Source organism: Larimichthys crocea, chromosome X (genome assembly GCF_000972845.2).
Source record: "Larimichthys crocea isolate SSNF chromosome X, L_crocea_2.0, whole genome shotgun sequence".
NCBI classification, from domain to species: domain Eukaryota; kingdom Metazoa; phylum Chordata; class Actinopteri; family Sciaenidae; genus Larimichthys; species Larimichthys crocea.
In genome coordinates this window covers 4,016,818-4,033,364 of record NC_040020.1, presented here as the reverse complement: position 1 = coordinate 4,033,364, position 16,547 = coordinate 4,016,818, and the positions used below count along the sequence as shown (strand labels likewise).

The 16,547-nt window shown below is 39.8% G+C and overlaps 2 protein-coding genes across 5 annotated transcripts; both read left to right on the top strand.

The window, feature by feature from the left end:
- The first annotated feature begins 482 nt into the window (after window positions 1-482).
- On the top strand, window positions 483-3,965 carry pla2g12a (phospholipase A2, group XIIA). The gene is made up of 4 exons (XM_010755763.3): window positions 483-871; window positions 1,114-1,190; window positions 2,559-2,724; window positions 3,025-3,965. Exons 1-4 carry the CDS (start codon window positions 673-675, stop codon window positions 3,141-3,143), a joined length of 561 nt encoding a protein of 186 aa, XP_010754065.1. The 5' UTR covers window positions 483-672; the 3' UTR covers window positions 3,144-3,965.
- Window positions 3,966-4,781: 816 nt separating this feature from the next.
- On the top strand, window positions 4,782-16,412 carry LOC104927260 (caspase-6). Of its 4 annotated transcripts, none has more exons than XM_027282971.1 (8): window positions 4,782-5,603; window positions 5,867-5,908; window positions 7,073-7,115; window positions 7,220-7,360; window positions 7,536-7,612; window positions 7,770-7,945; window positions 8,043-8,193; window positions 8,343-8,684. In XM_027282971.1, exons 1-8 carry the CDS (start codon window positions 5,573-5,575, stop codon window positions 8,576-8,578), a joined length of 897 nt encoding a protein of 298 aa, XP_027138772.1. In that variant the 5' UTR covers window positions 4,782-5,572; the 3' UTR covers window positions 8,579-8,684. The 4 variants fall into 4 exon arrangements, with proteins under 4 accessions (XP_027138772.1, XP_027138771.1, XP_027138769.1 ...); XM_027282970.1 differs by lacking the exons at window positions 8,043-8,193; window positions 8,343-8,684 and adding exons at window positions 13,962-14,112; window positions 14,271-16,412 and having other exon boundaries at window positions 5,504-5,603; XM_027282968.1 differs by lacking the exons at window positions 7,073-7,115; window positions 7,220-7,360; window positions 7,536-7,612; ... (1 more) ...; window positions 8,043-8,193; window positions 8,343-8,684 and adding exons at window positions 13,078-13,120; window positions 13,216-13,365; window positions 13,487-13,563; ... (1 more) ...; window positions 13,962-14,112; window positions 14,271-16,412 and having other exon boundaries at window positions 5,505-5,603.
- The last annotated feature ends 135 nt before the right edge of the window (window positions 16,413-16,547 follow it).

The window sequence follows — 16,547 nt, the reverse complement described above, 5'->3', positions numbered from 1 at the left end:
ACTAGATCGGACTCCCTAAAAAGACCCGTACTTCCCATCGCTAGATCCGACTCCCTAAAAAGAACCGAACTTCCCACCGCTAGATCCGACTCCCTAAAAAGAACCGAACTTCACACAACTAGATCCGACTCCCTAAAAAGACCCGAACTTCCCACCACTAGATCCGACTCCCTAATTAGAACGGAACTTCCCATCACTAGATCCGACTCCCTAAAAAGAACCGAACTTCCCACCACTAGATCCGACTCCCTAAAAAGACCCGAACTTCCCATCGCTAGATCCGGCTCCCTAAAAAGACCCGAACTTCCTATCACTAGATCTGACTCCCTAAAAAGAACCGAACTTCACATAACTAGATCCGACTCCCTAAAAAGAACCGAACTTCCCACCGCTAGATCCGACTCCCTAAAAAGACCCGAACTTCCCATCACTAGTTGCAACCTATGGTTGCAACATATTGCATCATTTTTGATTGGTTCATCGGCGGTCACATGACAGCAGTCTAACCCGGAAACGATATGATCAGCTGACTGCGGCTGAAGCTCGTCTCTCAAAACAAAACAAGCAGATGTGAAACTTGAAATGCGGCCGAGACAGAAACTTTTTTAAGGACTAAATAAGCTGAATTTTGGGGGGGACACGCTGGTTTCTGGCTCTGACGTTAAGTGGACTATGAACATCAGTGTTGTTGTTGTGTGGGGGCTGTGTCTCTCATGCGTGTCCGCATGCAAACCTGAACCAGAGACCCCCGACTGGAGGATGACTCTGAAAACTATCCGCAACGGAATACACAAGATTGACACGTACCTGAACGTAGCACTGGACCTGTTTGGAGGCGATGATGGACTGTGTCATTACAGGTGCAGTGATGGTGAGCCAGCTTCTTCAACACACCTGTAACCAGTAACTGAATAATGCTGACTGGACCGACTTTAACTAAAGTTAAATGATGTTTATGCAACACTTGGCAGGCAGAAGATATACATTATCACCTCTGGAGTGGCACAGTGAGCCATTAACTGTGTCTGTACATGATGTGTTTATCTCCTGACAGCAAGATAACTCTGACTGTGGCAGGAAACATCTTCACCTTTGCTCCTCTCTCTCACACAGGTTACAAGGCGATGCATCGCCCCGGGTACAAGCACCCACCACCCAATGGATGTGGCTCCCCGCTGTTTGGATTTCAGGTAGTCTGACACAGTTTGGGAGGTTTTTCTTTTTTCCCCCAGTCTGCAGCATGCAAGCATGAGTTAAGGCTCATCAGCAGCCTATCATGCACAAATTGAAGTTCTGCAGGTATGTAGGTGTCCAAACCTTCAAGAGTAGCTCATCCTTTACCTCTCATAACAGCTTGTAACATTTTGTTAGGGAGGATATTAAAAAATCTTTCTTTATCAGAGTGTGACGCTTGATCGAGCTCAAAGTTTTGATCCAGTTTTCCAGAATACACATTCGAGCGACTAGAACGTTTTTCAAAGGCTTGTAAAGTGATGCAGGGAGGTGTTAGCCCCTAAAGGAAAGGTCTAAGAGGAAAACACCACTGACTACCTTTCGAAATAATCTGTCCAAAATCTGGAAATCAGTTTACATTCCTAAAAATAATAGAAATCCACCCTAATTGCGCTTAATGCACAAAGGGGAAATGGACTGCTTGATTTGTTTAAGGTAAAACAGGGGTAATATGTAATCTATGAAGTATCTTGTATCTCGTCACCTTAACGTATATATTGTCTGCCAATCATCCTCAGTGTATTCATTATCCAGGTGAGGGGAGATGTTTGGTATGTGTCATCTAACATGTTAATTCAGTTGAGGTACTTTGTGGATTTTGTGGCCCAGGCTGATGTCGTCTTATTGCAGGGATATTTGTGTCAGCACATATGTTGGCTTATAAGTGACCAGAAAGTGTATTACTACAGACATGCCAGATATCTGTTGATAGGATAATTTGCCAATAGTGTCGCCATTCCATACACTGTCCACACAAAAGTACTATATGTTTGTTTTAGACGCAACTCTATAACCAGATTTAAGGAAGCCTTATCATTTTTTTTAATGCCATAAGATTAGGCAAATATTGGCCGATATATTGTTATTGGATTTTCCATCTTTCAAATATTGATATCGGATATTGATCAAGTATTGATAAGATACTAAAAGATAAACAAATAACATTTATTTTGCTCACTTCCCCACATGTTTGAGTGATGTAAAGCAGAACAGAAGAGGAGGATCAGTTTTAAAGTTTCATTGGTTTTAAAGAAAGTCCTACCTGGAACAGTGTTTTATTGCTGAAACTGTTTTTACTAACCAATCACTGAACTTTCACAACGGTTGCAGGCAGTTTAATACATTATAAAGAGTAACAAACCTGTGTTGGGGTGTGGGTTTGCTCAGTTGGTAGAGCATCCGCCCCATGTACAAAGGCTCAGTCCTTGCCGCATGTTATTCCCCATCTCTCTGTCTCCACATTCCTGTCACTCTTCAGCTGTCTCTATCTAATTAAAGCTTAAAAAAGCCCAAAAAACGAGTAACAAACCTGTGTTTATTTCCAGTTTGACATAGGAATCCCATCCATGACCAAATGCTGTAACCAACACGACCGCTGCTACGACACCTGCGGCCGCGAGAAGCATGACTGCGATGAGCAGTTCCAGGACTGCCTTGAGACCATCTGCAGGAATGTGCAAAGGACTCTGGGACTAGCCCAAAGTGTCAAAGGTGAGAGGCTGAGCCAGTTGGTTACAAATAATTTCACTTTGAATCACATGTACAAATGGAAACACAGTATGTCCAGCAGAGGGCAAGATAGAGCTAATTTCTATAGAGGTAAAACTAAATCTGGATTCTGTCATCTGGATTAGGGAGACCCAAATTCAGTACTGACTCATAACCACAACATCAAACTCACTCTGTCATATATGAAATTAGAATATCTGTATTGGTCTAAACCAACTCACCTTGCTCCTGTTGCGTGTTTGCTCATGTTCTCCCTCTTGTTCTTTCTGTCCATCTTTGCAGCTTGTGAGTCAGCGGTGACTCTGCTGTTTGACGCCGTTATGCACATGGGATGTAAGCCATACCTGGACAGCCAGAGAGAAGCTTGTGTGTGTCAGTATGAGGTGAAGAAGGAACTGTGACACAGCCACAGGATCAAGACTGTGGAACAGACTGATTGAAAAGCACAACACTGACAGAAGGACGCCGGCAATAAACGTTTATTTTCTCAGGGATAGAGCCTCAGAAATCTATTAGACACAGTGAATGTGAAGAGTTTTTAGAGTGGACAATTAATATCTTTCCTATGCAGATAATTATTTATAGTTTGTTAATACTGTGTAATGTGTGTCTCATGTGATGGACTAGAAACAGGGTGGTCAGGGTTTCCCTGGCTTTTGGATGCTTGGTTAGCAGCCAGCACTATTTTATAGATTCATAAATACTGAAGACGTTTTGTATTTGACACTAAAAACTAATTTGGCACTGATTATCAATAAAACATGGGACAGTGTACAGTTGGTACTCTTCCACTTTATTCCAATTAAATGCTAAAACCAGGATTTTTTTTTTACTTAGTGCACTGTTTCCATTAAAAAAAAAAAAAAAAAAGATGAATAATAATGTACTTGGTGCTCTTTTTTCAAGAAAGTTCCTCTAACTAAATTAACAGTCTCAGGAGTTTGTCTTAATTTTTTCTGTAATCAGCACCAAATTTTCATAGTTCTTTCTCAGAAACTTTGAAGAAATTATTAGGGTATAATGGGTCGTTAAAAATAAAACACTACCACCGGGTCCCACATCCCATAATCCTGATTAGGAACGTGATAAATGACTTGCCGTATTTGTGGTTCTTTATAAAAATGTGTAAAATATCACATGGGGGGAGTGCACTGGTTAACTCAGATGTGATACATGTGTGAAGAAAACCTGTAAAAAATAAACAAACATACGTTTCTTGATAACTCTGTGTTCATCATCATAGACATGTTTGTAGAAACTATATGTTAGAAGCAGCGTCCTTTAATATGGAGGGACTGAGTGGAGTCCGAGGACCACTGAGGATCTTTGTTTGGACTCTCATTGATCCCTCATTCAAAAGATGAAAAAGAGCTTGTTTTTGTAATTTATGTTGTAAGAGAAAGCCACTAACATAAGGGCTGGATTAGATGTTGTATCTCTCCTAATCTTCATCTGTACCAAGCCTTATTTCACTTTTATTATTCATGATTTATTAAATCCCTTTTCTTGAATGTTTTATGATCACTGGTGCCTCAAGGAACCATTCACAGACCCCATGAATAAGCCAAGAATGAGCACCTTGTTTGGAATATGGCAACAGCCAAGATCTTGGAGGTCCACAGGATGCAAAGTCTGAAAGAACTACAAAGAGCTGCCACCTTGTGGAGGCAATGTCTATTCTGACAGGGAAGGAACCAGAGCTAGCCACACCTTAACCTTGAGGGTGACACAACCAGGCAGTGATGCAGCAAGTTACGATACACTCAGTGGTAGAAGTTGCAGAGTATCCTGGAGTCTTGAGACTCCTGAGCCTGCAGAGGAAGAGATGTTGTCTCACAGCTTCAGTGACTGCATTAGTATGGTAAGCCCAAGTCATGCCCTCGCTGACATGAACCCCGTAATGGAGGCCGTATGGTCATGAAGGATAGGAGGAGAACTACAAATGATCCGGTGGTCACCAAAGCCTCAAGGAAGTTATGGTGAACCACTAGATGTTTCAGGAAGGTAAACTGGGCTTGGCTCAGGCTGAGTTCAGCAGAGGATAACTGCTGATCCTAACTGGGAAAAGGTTTGAACCTAACCAACATGTCCTCTGACTCAAGAAGACACACCTGTATCGTTGGTAGAGCTCTCTGAGGTAGTTACAAAGCTGCTTAATGGTGCTCCTCAATAAAGAGGTAGATGAGATTCACCCTGGGACATTGTTGGGCTGTCTTAACTGACATGCCTCTTTACTGTTGTGTGGTGGTTGGGTACAGTCCCTGCAGAATGGCAGACTGGGTTGGTAGTTCCCATTTATAAAAAGAAAAAAAGGGGAGGGAGGGACCAAAGGATGGGTTCCAGTAATCGGGATATCACACTGCTCCATGGTAAAGATCATTCCAGATTTTCGAATAGGAGAGGAACAAAGGTTTATTCTCACAAAGCAAAAGTAAAACAAGCAGGATAACGTTGTACAATAATCATGTTTTATTAGCACTAATGTCAACATACTGTTGTCATAAAAAGGGTGAAATTAATCATTAACCCAAAGTGCCTTAATTGTCCACTTCCACTTTCACTTAGTTGGGAAATTACTGTGACTGAATGGCATTAACACTAGTTGATTCAGTAAAAGAAGGGAAATTATTTAGTTTATCACCTTAGACGTTGTTAAAAGTTGTAAGCACTTTGAAGATCTTGAGCGCCAATCGTGTACTCCGCATGAGGAAGGAGAAGAATAGCATGACATTAAAAGAGGAGGGGCTAAGTCAAGGTTTATCAGTTCGGAGATTAACAAAGCAAATTCATTTATGAGTGGTGTTAGTCGGAGAGGAGACAACCTGTGAACATGTCCAACACGGCAGGAGACATATGTGGAGGTAACAACTTTAAATAATGTGTGTTTGATTAAAAGTAGACATGCGCTGTGGACTCCTCTGTGTGTGGAAAGAGAGAAATACTGTGAATTTCCGATGTTACTAAGCTGTTTACTGTCGTTTACTGTGTCCTTACACGAGTGCTGACACTCCTTTACTCTTAAATCTTCTTTTCTGAAGTCATACAACATGTGAGGCAGCTTTTTTAATGTCATTAAACATCCTCCATGTCAGGACCTAATTGCTCTTTCTGTCAACCTTCCCAGGAAGTGTTGCTAAAGACAGCAGGACAGCAACAGACAGCGTGGGTGAGTGCTTTACATAAGTTTTATACTAAATCTATATTAACATTACTTTTGTGTTTGCAAATAATAGAGGAGAAAGAGTTTTGCAAATCAAAAGTGAAACATGATAAAGAAATCTGCAGTCAATCTAAACAGGGTGTGATTTAGATGCATAGTTACATACTAACAATAGTACTATTATATATATATATATATGGGTTGCATGAGACACTTATTTGTGTGGTTAGCTGGTATTCTAAGGCCTTCTGGACTTTGGGGTCAATTGGATAGGGATGCTGGAAAGTCACCATCCTGGTATTAGGTTAGATCTAATCTAATCTAACCATCCCTTGCTATCACATGTCTTGAAATAACCATCCTTTGCTATCACATGTCTTGAAATAATTACCTCTTTCCCTCTCTTAAATAAGAGTTGCCTATTTTGACTGCATGTATGGAAAGAATTACCTCCATAGTATATAAGGGCTTGCCCTGCATAGTTCGGGAGAGTCTCTCTAAGTAATGTTTTACTTGCTCTGATACTGAACTTATTGTCATAAATTAGTTATACAACTAAGACAGTGTCGGCGGAGTTTCTCTTCAAACATCTTCAACTGCATCGCCACTGAATATACGACAGATTAATCATCAACTCAAAGTACCCTGATAACTTCATATCATATCATATTCCCTGTCAGCATTTGTCATTTAGAAACTGATCCGCATGGTGCTTAAGCTAAAAATGAGTGAAGTTTAATTCAACAGCTCTTCAATAAATACTCATTTAATTAAGGTTGTAATATTCATTTTTTTGTTGAAGCTGTTGTAAAGACGTGATTAATTATTTTTATGGTCAGTTATCTATCTCTATACTATACTAAATATATTATTAAGATTACTTTTGTATTTTCAAATAAGAGTGGAGAAAGAATTTTGCAAATCAAAAGTGAAACATGATAAAGAAATCCATGTTTGTTGCCAGTGAAGGCAACGTACAGTCGAATGTAGGATGTGATTAATCATCAACTCAAAGAGCCTTGAACCAAGCTAAAATGAATTCAGTTTAATTAAATCCTGCTTTCATTAAGGTCATAATATTCAGTTTTTGTTAAAGCTGTTTTACAGATGTGTTTAATTATCTTCTACATTTTGCACATGGTTTATTCATGTATGTGTTGTTTTCTACAGCATGCACGGAGAACCTAACGGAGACTGATGGCTTCATCAGGAGGTAAGCTGTTTCTTCTTAGTTGTGTGGTTGGACCAGCTTCCCTGTGGTTCAATACTCCACTTAGTACTGTCTTTGTTTCTGTGATCTTTTTCATCATGAAACAGCACTTTGGATCCTGCAGAGGAGTACAAGATGGACAACAAACGACGAGGCCTAGCACTCATCTTCAACCAGGAGCAATTCTGGCGTTTGCGGTTAAAGGACAGATATGGAACCAATGCTGACCGAGACAACTTGGAGAAAAGGTATCACGTCCCAGCCAGCTGCTGCTGGAGATGGAACATTGCATTTTATATGACTGTGTGCTCAAGAACTTCAAGTCTGTACTTGTTCAGGGAATGTGTGACTTTTCTGTGGTAACACAGATGAACTGCTAGTGTAATTTGTTACATGCTGAACTTATTTTCACCTCTCTTTTAGACTGAGTGAGCTAAACTTCGAAGTGAAGACTTATAATAACCGTAATCAGGTGGAAGTCTTAGCTAGAATCCGTGAAGGTAAGCACAAGCACCGAAATGACTTAGTATATATTCCAGAGGCAGCACTACAACATTGTCAGTGCAGTTTAAGTTCTTACTGTTTCCTTGTTGTCCTGTACAGATAATTGTATCATGTGATCTGCTGTACATAACAAATATCCCAATGTCCCAACAGCCGCAGAGTCCGACCATTCAGACGCGGACTGTTTTCTACTTGTCTTCCTGAGCCATGGCAAGGACGATCAGGTTTACACCTGTGATGGAAAGATTAGCATCCAGGATATCACAGCCCTGTTCAAAGGAGATAAGTGCAAGAGCCTTGTGGGAAAGCCAAAGATCTTTATATTGCAGGTACACTGCAGTCAAACCAACTGAACATGCAGCATTACTTGTTTTTTAATGCTTCATTTGGAGGTAACATGAAGTAAACATGGCTGCGTCTGTCTAGGCGTGCCGTGGAGACAAGTACGATAATCCAGTGACCGCCTGTGCTGCTGGGGACAGTGAGTCGGAGACCAATGAGGTGGTGATGGACGCCAGCGCCGTACACACCCTCCCTGCTAGGGCTGATTTCATCATGTGCTACTCTGTGGCTGAAGGTGAGTCTGCAGGGATGTTATTTAAAACTCTCAATTAAAGATTTACTTCTTTTGATTCAGTTAATGCTTCAAACTTGGAAACTATAGTGAAAGTTTTACTCACTCTGTGCTTATTGCTAACTATCCTGTCCCCTGTGTTGTTTGTTAAGGTTACTTTTCCTTCCGCGACACCATAAACGGCTCCTGGTATGTCCAGGATCTGTGTGAGCTGATTCGGAGTCATGGAAACTCGCTTGAATTCACAGAATTACTCACGCTCGTCAACAGGAAAGTGTCAATGAGGAGTGTTGAGTACAGTAAAGACCATAACGCCATCGGGAAGAAGCAAGTACCTTGCTTTGCTTCAATGCTGACCAAGAAGCTCTACTTCAGACCAAAAAAGTAAACAGTTTCAGTTCAAATGAGCTGGTTGATCTCCATGCCCAGGGAAACCGAACTTCCTCATGGGAGATTCTTAAAGAATTTTGCTGTTATTCTCTAGTCTTCTACTATATGTTGATCATGAACACAAATTTATCTGATTTACTGGTTTCTCTGGTTTCTTACATTAATCTGGTTTCTTATGTGAATGCAAACACACAATAGACATTGTAATTCAATATAATACACAACAGTCCTGTAGTAATTCAAATAAGACCCTCTGCAGCACCTTAACCTCGAGGATGTTGAGATCGCCTGCAGAGGTAGAGGAGTTGTCTCACTGCCTTTGTGACTCCATTAGTAATGCCTTTTTTTTTTAATGTAATATTCTCTCAGTTGCAGAAATCTAAACAAGTCTTGATTCTTAAATGCAAATCTGTCCTTCAAATTCATTCCTTTTTCTGTCCACCCTTTAAATGAGTGCATCATACATCCCTGGTTTAAATTCTCGAACTAAAAGCTTTCCATTTAAACACTCGTTGCCTTTTTGTTCAATATAAGTAATTTGTTAAGAGTGAATCAACTTTCTAACATAAATATTGTTGAGCTGTCTGCACATAGATGCATAGTTACATACTAATACTAGTACTGTTATATACAAATGATTTACATTGAGATACTTGTCGCTGTGTCGCTAGCTGTTATTTTGGTCCATCCGGACTTTGAGGTTATTTGGATAGGAGTACCGGAGAACCGCCAGGATGGCGCCACTGTCAAGTGTTTTTATGGCGCCACTGTCAAGTTAGTTAATGTATGTATTACAATTTATGTTAAAAGAGTCATGTGGAATGCATCCTGGGAGAGGGGCCGCTCTTTTTCTCTGTCCCTCTCTTACACAAGAGTTATACTATTGTTGACTTTGACTACATGTCTTGGGAGCATAACCTCCACTGTATATAAGGGCTTTCCCCGCATAGTTCAGGAGAGTCTCATTTATCATTATTCTGAACTTATTGTAATAAATTTGTTATACAACTGAGACAGTGTCGGCGGAGTTTTTCTTCAAACATCTTCAACTGCATCACCACTGAATATACGACATTTTCATTGGATCAATCTTGCTCATATGCCCAGGGTGTGCTTTTCTTTCAGGAATGATGTGGTAGTCGGGGGGATATACATTAGTGATGTGTCGGTCGCGAACGATCCGGTTCTAAGAGCCGGCTCTTTGAAGTGAACGACGGGAGCCGATTTAGGGAGCCGTTTTTTTTTTCACTGTCTCACTGTCTCGTCTCCCTGACACTCTCCCTCGTGCCATGCCTGTTCTCACACATCTTGACCAATCGCATTCAGCTTTCAATTAAAAAAGTGGAGGAAAACGGGAAAAAACTTTTTTTGTGTAAAAAGCCGCATGTAATTGGTCAAGATGTATAGCAGCATCCACGGCAGGGGTAACACACACACACACACACACACAGCGGTCGCGGAGGACAAACACGACAGGAGGGAGACGAGAGACCGAGAGAAAACGACAAATGGTTTCAGGCAGTTTTGCATTATTTTGGGTGATAAATTAATTAAATAGTTAGTAAGTTTTATTTATATAGCACATTTTTACACAGCATGCACTGACCAAAGTGCTTTATAATGTCAAAAATAAAATAAAATATAATAACATTTAAAAATATAAAATAATAACAGCAATAATAATAATAATAATAAAACCAATTAATAAAATGTGAGGAGCCGTTTGGGAGCCAAAAGAGCCGGCTCCGAAATTCCCATCACTGATATACATCTCTGGTTAACACTATGAGGAAAACGTGTGTTAAACTGTGATTAAATATATAAAAACAAACTGCCATGCGGGTCACTTGTGATCACAGCACTTTTTTTGTGTAGTAATTGTGTATTTTGTGAACACACCGAGGACCTTTGACCTTTCTCTCATCCTAAAGGCGTTTTCCATCGTGTGTTTAAAGTCGACGTTCTGAGAAATAAACCCTGAATCGGCTTGTTTGTCTCTTCTATCATCGTCTGCATCATTCCTAATCTCACTCTCAGCGTTTATAATTTATTAAATCTCTGTTTTTAAAATGTTTAATGCTGCTATTTTGTTTAAAAACACGGAAGTCCTGAGGCTGTTAACTTTTGACTGACGGACGAGGTGAGCCAATCGCGTTCTCTGCTTGTCACGCTCAGCCAATGAGATTGAAGCAAAGGAGGGGCTTAATCGAGGCTGGTCGGGGTTGGGGATTGACAAAGCAGATTTTATTTATGAGTGGTGTCAGTCGGAGAGGAGACAACCTGTGAACATGTCCAACACGGCAGGAGACACATGTGGAGGTAACGACTTTATATAATATGAGTTTAATTAAAAGAAGACATGAGCTGTGGACTCCTCTGCGTGTGGAGAGAGATAAATACTTTGAATTTCCGATGTTACTAAGCTGTTTACTGTCGTTTACTGTGTCCTTACACCAGTGCTGACACTCCTTTACTCTTAAATCTTCTTTTCTGAGTTCATACAACATGTGAGGCAGCTTTTTTAAATGTCATTAAACATCCTCCAGTCAGGACCTAATGCTCTTTCTGTCAACCTTCCCAGGAAGTGTTTGCTACAGACAGCAGGACAGCAAAACAGACCGCGTCGGGGGGGGGCCACGAAGGTGAAAGAGAGCTAAAGTATTAGTAACATGACGTTTGGAAATAGACGAGGAGAAAGAGTTTCGGTAAATGAAAAAGGAACAGAGAAAGAAAGAGTGCAGGCAACAAACAGGAGGGCGCATGGAAGCAGCCAACCAAACCAACAGATCATCCCCGTCAGCATGTGCAGTTAGAAACTGACCCGCATGGTGCTTTTAGTTCATCTAATTAATTCATTAATAAGGTGTGAATACTTTTTTTTTGTTGAAGCGGTTGTAAAGATGTGATTATTTTTTTATGGTCAGTTATCTATCTATACTATACTAATCTGTTATTAACATTACTTTTGTGTTTTCAAATAATAGAGGAGAAAGAGGTTTGCAAGTCAAAAGTTCAAAAGTGATACATGATAAAGAAATCTGCAGTCAATCTAAACAGAGTGTGATTAATCATCAACTCAAACTTCATATCATATCATATTCCCTGTCGGCATTTGTCATTTAGAAACTGATCCCCATGGTGCTTTTAGTTTAATTCATTTAATTAATTCATTTAATTAAGGTTGTAATATTCATTTTTTTTTTGTTGAAGCTGTTGTAAAGACGTGATTAATTATTTTTATGGTCAGTTATCTAGCTCTATACTATACTAAATCTGTTATTAACATTACTTTTGTGTTTTCAAATAATAGAGGAGAAAGAGGTTTGCAAATCAAAAGTGAAACATGATAAAGAAATCTGCAGTCAATCTAAACAGGATGTGTGATTAATCATCAACTCAAACTTCATATCATATTCCCTGTCGGCATCTGTCATTTAGAAACATTAGATCCGCATGGTGCTTAAGTTAAGAATTAGTGAAGTTTAATTCAACAGCTCTGCAATAAATGCTCATTTTATTTGTTTACGCCTTGTTAATTATCTCTATCTCTAGCTCCACCTCTTTAATGCTGTTTTTAAAAAAAGAAACTAAACACTATGACCTTCATGGAATTAGGCTTTATTTACCGGCCTGTTCTATTAGACTGCATTCATTTTTTACCTTGATTTATCTAATAAACTGACAACTGGATGTTTAACAACAAAAAAAGTCACTCAAGCAAACACATGTCAGATATAAAGGTGTTTTTTTGTGTGTGTGGAGGTATTGAGCATTAAACATGAGACAACTTGTATTGGGTACACCAAGCTCAAATTAGTGAAGTTTAATTCAACAGCTCTGAAATAAATACTCATTTAATTAAGGTTGTCGAAGCTGTTGTAAAGACGTGATTAATTACTTTTACGGTCATCTGTCTCTATCTCTGGATACACCTCTATGAAACTAGGTCCTTCATGATATTAGGATTTGTTACTGGGTTTGTTCTCTTCGACTGCATTAGTTTTACATTGGTTCATCTAGTAAACTGGCAGCTTTTTGTTAAAGCTGTTTTACAGATGTGTATCTGTCTCCATCTCCAGCTACAGCTCTTTAGAAAGAGAAACTATAACACTGCATTAGTTTTATCTTGCTTTATCTAGTCTAACTGGTTTATAACAACAAAAAAAAGCCACACAAGCAAACATAAGTCAGATAATACTCTCCAAGTTGCTGCCTTTAACACACAAACCTACATGTCTGTAGGGTGGGGTGTGGAGGTGTCACTTTTGCCCTCTGTTCTTTTAGCAGCCTTTGCCATCTTTCTCCACCTGTCACCCAGCTATTGAAGCCCACAGGGGACTCTAAGCTGATGGAACAATGGCTGCTTGACCCCATACCAGCAGCAGTGGAGCAATTCATGCACCTGTAGTTGTGCTGCTCAACAAAGAAGCGAAAGCCAGAACAGCTCAATCCTCCTATGTGTTCTGGAGTAATTCACGTGTGTGTTGTTTTCTACAGCGTGCACGGAGAACCTAACGGAGACTGATGCCTTCATCAGGAGGTAAGCTGTTTCTTCTTTTATTTGTGTGGTTGGATCAGCTCCCCTTCGGTTCAGCACTTATTATCCTCTTTGTATCTTTTTCCATCATGAAACAGCTCTGTAGATTTGGATCCTGCAGAGGAGTACAAAATGAACAACAAACGACGAGGCCTAGCACTCATCTTCAACCAAGAGCGCTTCTTCTGGCGCTTGGGATTAAATGAGAGACATGGAACCAATGCTGACCGATTAAACTTGGAGAAAAGGTATCCCGTCCCAGCCAGCTGTCTGTATTTGTTCGGCGAATGTGTGTCTTTTCTGTGGTAACACAGAAGAACTGCTCGTGTCATTTGTTACATACTGAACTTATTTTCACCTCTCTTTTAGACTGAGTGAGCTAAACTTCGAAGTGAAGAGTTATGATAACTATAAACAGGTGGAAGTCTTAGATAAAATCAGTGAAGGTAAGCACAGGCACAAAAATGACTAAATATATGTTCAGGAGGCAGAACTACATTCATTTTCTTACTGTTTCTTTGTTGTCCTGTACAGATAATCGTATCATGTGATCTGCTGTACATAACAAATATCTCATGTCCCAACAGCCGCAGAGTCCGACCATTCAGACGCAGACTGTTTTCTACTTGTCTTCCTGAGCCATGGCGAGAACGATCATGTTTACACCTATGATGGAAAAATTTGCATCCAGGATATCACAGCCCTGTTCAAAGGAGATAAGTGCAAGAGCCTTGTAGGAAAGCCAAAGATCTTTATATTGCAGGTACACTAATGTGCAGCATTACTTGTTTTTTAATGCTTCATTTGGAGGTAACACAAAGTAAACATGGCTGCGTCTGTCTAGGCGTGCCGTGGAGACAAGCACGATAATCCAGTGACCGCCTGTGATGATGTGGACAGCGAGTTGAAGACCAATGAGGTGGTGGTGGACGCCAGTGCCGTACACACCCTCCCTGCTGGGGCTGATTTCATCATGTGCTACTCTGTGGCTGAAGGTGAGTCTGCAGGGATGTTATTTAAAACTCTCAATTAAAGATCCACTTCTTTTGATTCAGTTAATGCTTCAAACTTGGAAACTATAGTGAAAGTTTTACTCGCTCTGTGCTTATTGCAAACTATCCTGTCCTGTCTGTCCCTTGTGTTGTTTGTTAAGGTTATTATTCCCACCGGGAGACCATAAACGGCTCCTGGTATGTCCAGGATCTGTGTGAGCTGATTCGGAAGCATGGAAACTCGCTTGAATTCGCAGAATTACTCACACTGGTCAACAGGAAAGTGTCAATGAGGAGTGTCGGGAACTGTAATGACCGTAATGCCATCGGGAAGAAGCAAGTACCTTGCTTTGCTTCAATGCTGACCAAGAAGCTCTACTTCAGACCAAAAAAGTAAACAGTTTCTGTTCAAATGAGCTGGTTGATCTCCATGCCAGAGGAAACCGAACTTCCTCATGGGAGATTTTTTAAAGAATTTTGCTGTTTTTCTCTAGTCTTCTACTATATGTTGATCATGAACACTAATTTACATAAGCATAGAGCAATCAGCTAATTGTCAGCCTTTGTATCTACAGTGAAATCAGTGGTTACACAATAACAGGAACAACTTGCATTGACATGCACTGACATATTGATATTCTTTGCCTGAGGCAATCATTGCATTTCCAAACCCAGTCATTCGTATAAACAGTGGTTTCATGCATCACGTTTCTTCTGGAGAAACCAGATTTCTTGGCAAAGTAAAACCTTGACCTGGTTTATAACGGGTGTTTTCAGCTTTTTTGCATTTTGATAAAGGTAGATGAGAAATCTGGAGCCAGCAGCTGGTAAACACGTCGTGTTTTTCTGATTTACTTGGTTTATTGAACCCATCTGAAGCCGGTTTCTCACACTAATCCGGTTTCTTATGCGAATGCAAATATATAATAGACATTGTGATGCAATTTAATACAACAGACCTGCAGTAATGCAAAGTTAGACCAGTGACTTATCACAGCCACACATATGCATTGTCTGATAAGAAGGGAAAAAGGTTTTGATCTTATAAACAGTTTCATAATAATTTGTCTGGTATGCTCAACTGTTATACTATATCACAGATCTGATCATATCATTGGGCAGTTAATACATCGTTAAACTGAAAATATCCTGCCTCTAGTGTGTATTTGTCACAACTCTCACAAGATTGTATGCTGCAGTGACCTAAAAACAAACAAAACCACCGCTCTAACATAAGTTAATATACTTTTACAAAATAAGACAACCTTCATAGAAAAGAGGCAGCATTTTACACAGCAAATGTCATATATCGGAGAGGGGTAATATTTGTTTTAAATTGATTTGAATTAAAATCGAAAGAGCTAAATACATATTTACATATATTTGCCAGTATCTGCCGTATTTTTTTAATCTACCTGATAACCAATTTGTATCATTCTAACTTATTTTGCTTATTGTGACCCTAACTTTTGGTCTTGTTGGATTGGATTGCATTATGATGTCATGTTGTTCCTGTTATATTGTCCAGCCCCTGTAGATCAATACACATGTTGCACTTTGAAGAAATTGCTTTGAAACTATAGGATTATTATGGACCACAGATACTTTTCTGAGCCGTTTGTCACACTTTTTCTTGATAAATGTTGCCTTATCCTGCAGCTGACTTTTTTTCCCCAAGCAAGCTAAAGAGGACAGTAGAAGCTAAAATTTTCTGGTGGCCTCGCACGGGCTTTTCTCAGACTAAACGTTGTCTCGGAGGAAGCCGGATATTTCAGTTCTCTTATTTTCTTGGCTGTGCAGTCAGGTTCAGGTATATATACAGGACGAATACTATCCAACTTACCCATATCTTGAGAGACAGGTGACATAACAGCAGACAATCAGGTACTTCTGTTTTTTATCCACATCAGGGTTTGTTATCTCTCGTAACAGATTGTCCAGGCAGCGCATAAACATGCTGTTTGTGTTTCGCTCCATCAAAAAGGGAATTCATGTTTGTGCTGTTCTTTGTGTTGTAGCAGTTTGCAGTACTACGTTTAATAATGCGTATTTGCACCCAAAATGGCAACAAACACCAGTGTGGAAAGTACCTCAGGGTTATTTTTTAAAAACTGTACTGTGGACTTCCTTGCTGTGTCACATTATCTACAACTCAGGAAAAAAAAATGAAATTACCAGCATACACTGATCCTGTATTTTTGCAGTCTTACTGTTGTGACTTTGTAAAGTAAAATCTGTGCTAGATTTTTAGTGACTTTTGAGTGATCATGTTCCATAAAACTTTGACTCTTTTTGTGGGAAAATGTCATGTCATGTCTTTTTTAAAAAATCCGTTCCTTGAAGCTGTTTACAAATCTCAGTCCTCTGAAATAACCCTGGGCTATTTGTCTACCAGCAGTGAGTACAATCACAACACATTTCCTTAAAAGACACGAGGC